Here is a 2,500-nt window from a genome sequence, read left to right on the forward strand (position 1 = left end):
TTCGTCGCTCGACTGGTCGCCTGAGTTGGGGTCCTCCGTGGTGTCGGGTCGCTCCGTGAAGTCTAAGTCGTCGTCGTCATCGTCGTCGGGATCTGGTCGAGACGTCGGTTCTGGTTCTGCAATGGGTTCGGGGGCGGGTTCAGGAACCGGTTGTACCGTCGGTTCGGGCTGCGGGATTGGGGCCGGGCGTTGCCACCGGCTCGGGCTCTGGGCTGGGGTCGGGCTGAGGGACCAGGCTGGGGAACACGGAATCGGTGATGACTTCCGGCATTTCAGTCACAGGGTTGTCGACGTCGTCGTCGGTGGTTGGCTTGGATTCCTCGGGCATTTCGACGCCGAGCGCTCCCATGATCAAGTCCAACTTGCTCTCGAGGGCGTTGTACCTCCGCTTAATCACCTTTTCCATGTCACTCTTCAGCGAACGCAGTTTGAAGGCGAAAAGTGTGTTAATCTGCTCCAGAAGAAGGAAACTGTTCTGCTGAATGAGCATCTGCACACGGTCGTTGAACTCGTCCATCTCCCGCGGGGGAATGGCGATCTGGATGTGGTTCTCGACCGTACAGCCGGACCTTGCCTTCGGGTTGTCGGTGGCCGTCTTGACCGCGTCGTTCACCTGGCTCAGGACGTGCGCCACAACCGCCTCGTTGTGCACCGCCTGCTTCAGCGAGTCCTCAAGCTCATCCAAGTCCAGGAGACTCACGTGCTGCGACGTCCCCGACTGCTTGATGTTGGTCTGATAGACAGGGACTCCGTAGCCGCTCTCGATCGATTGCCTCTTGCAGTCCAGGATGTAGTTCATGAGGTACGTGGGCACTTTCATCAACTCGCCGTCGTCGGCCAAAGCGACGCACGCCAGCGACACTAAAGTCAACAGTCGTAACATTGTGGGTCTTTTTTCCTGGCGGTTCTTGGGCTCGGCCTTCTCACTGATCGATAATTATTGAAAAGAAACTTTTTTGTGATATTATCTCAGATAAGAACACATATCCAGAAGTGGATCTGGTTAGTCTGTTTGTTTTTTTACAATTTGTTATTATTACTTTTTTCTCTCTCTTTTCTCTCTCCCGAACGCCCCCGACCTCCTGTCGGCTCGGCCCCGATAACAATAACTGTGGAGGACCACTGACCCGGCTTTTATACTTGACGCCAGGCCGACTCAGCTAACGGTCCGGTGGTCGGGTAAGCGGTGCCGAGTAGGAGTAGTAGTAGGAGGAGGAGAGGGAGGATGAAAAGGAGGAGGAGATGGAAGAAGAAGAAGAAGAGATGGAGATGGAGGAGGAGACGAAGAGGAGAGGGAAGAAGAAAGACAGGAGGGGAGGATGGAGGAAGACGAGGAAAAGGAAAGAGGAGGAAAAGGAAAGAAGGAAGGAGAAATGGAATGGAGAACAGGAGAAGAAGGAGAAAGAGGGATGAGGAAAAGGGAAGGAGGAGAGAGAGATGGAAGAGGAGAGAGAGGGAAAGGGTTAGGCTAAGGGGAAGGTGAGGGAGAAGCTCTCCATACTAATTTAGCAGATTCGCCCTAAAAGGAGTAATCTGGCGAAAGAGCGAACACCGTAAGCGATGGGCGTGCGTCGGGCCTGAAGTTTTTTTTTCAACTAACTTCACTTCTTTGCGAGGAAATACGTACTTAAACATTCTTGCTCTGTGTAATGATTTGCTCTGAAATTGTAGACCGCCATGTCATGTCTTTGTGAATGAAAAGGGTGAAATCAGTAAGATAGAAAAAACTAATGCCAACATACGTATTTCTTGCAATGAAATGTCTATTGTAAGAAATATATGAATGAAAGTGTTGCAAAAATACGTGTAAAAAAACTGATATGTTTTCTTATTTTATAAATATCAAAAATTGATTATTGAAATTTAAGACACTAGATAAGCAAATCAAAATAGATATTAAGAAAAAAATACGTCTCTTTTACATTATGAAAATATATATACTTTTTATTTTAGAAAAAAATAAAATAAAAATAATAAAATAAAATACAGAGAACATACAAGTGATGCAAAAAAAAAAAAATCATATCACTTTCTACCATCAAAATATACACCAGTTTTGAATATAAAGAACAAAAATAATAAATAAAATCAAATAAAAAAAACAAAAAACAAGGATATCGCTTTAACACGATCAAATACACACAGGAAAAAAATGCATCCCGCTTTTATACCATCAAAATAAACATATTTTTTTTATATAAAAAAGTAAATAAGATAAAATAAAAACATAGAAAAAAACAAGGATATCGTTTTAACAAGATCAAACATACACAGAAAAATATCAACCATAAAAAAAAACACGAAAATCGAAACAGGTCCGATTCGTAAACTTGTCTCAGAAGTCGACGTTTTTCTAGCCGGTCGTCGCTGGGGTTAACGGACCAGAGGTCAGTGTGCTGCTTGAGTATTCGGATAGGTTGTCCCTTCTATGCGTATTTTAGCGGCATACGAAAAAGGCCTTTACGTAACGCTCATGAAAACGTATCGAACTCTTCACGCC

The 2,500-nt window shown here is 45.1% G+C and overlaps 1 protein-coding gene across 1 annotated transcript in view; it reads right to left on the minus strand.

Annotated features, from left to right (window-relative positions):
* The window catches only part of LOC119597797 (arp2/3 complex-activating protein rickA-like), a 4,617-nt gene extending 3,501 nt beyond the window's left edge, over positions 1–1,116 (minus strand). The window contains 2 exon segments of the mRNA XM_037947431.1: positions 1–180; positions 182–1,116. The exon segment at positions 1–180 is cut by the window's left edge and continues 206 nt beyond it. Coding sequence (XP_037803359.1) covers positions 1–180; positions 182–883 — 882 coding nt within the window. The 5' untranslated portion in view covers positions 884–1,116.
* Positions 1,117–2,500: the final 1,384 nt, after the last annotated feature.

The sequence above is a fragment of the Penaeus monodon genome, chromosome 40 (assembly GCF_015228065.2).
Source record: "Penaeus monodon isolate SGIC_2016 chromosome 40, NSTDA_Pmon_1, whole genome shotgun sequence".
Classification (NCBI taxonomy): domain Eukaryota; kingdom Metazoa; phylum Arthropoda; class Malacostraca; order Decapoda; family Penaeidae; genus Penaeus; species Penaeus monodon.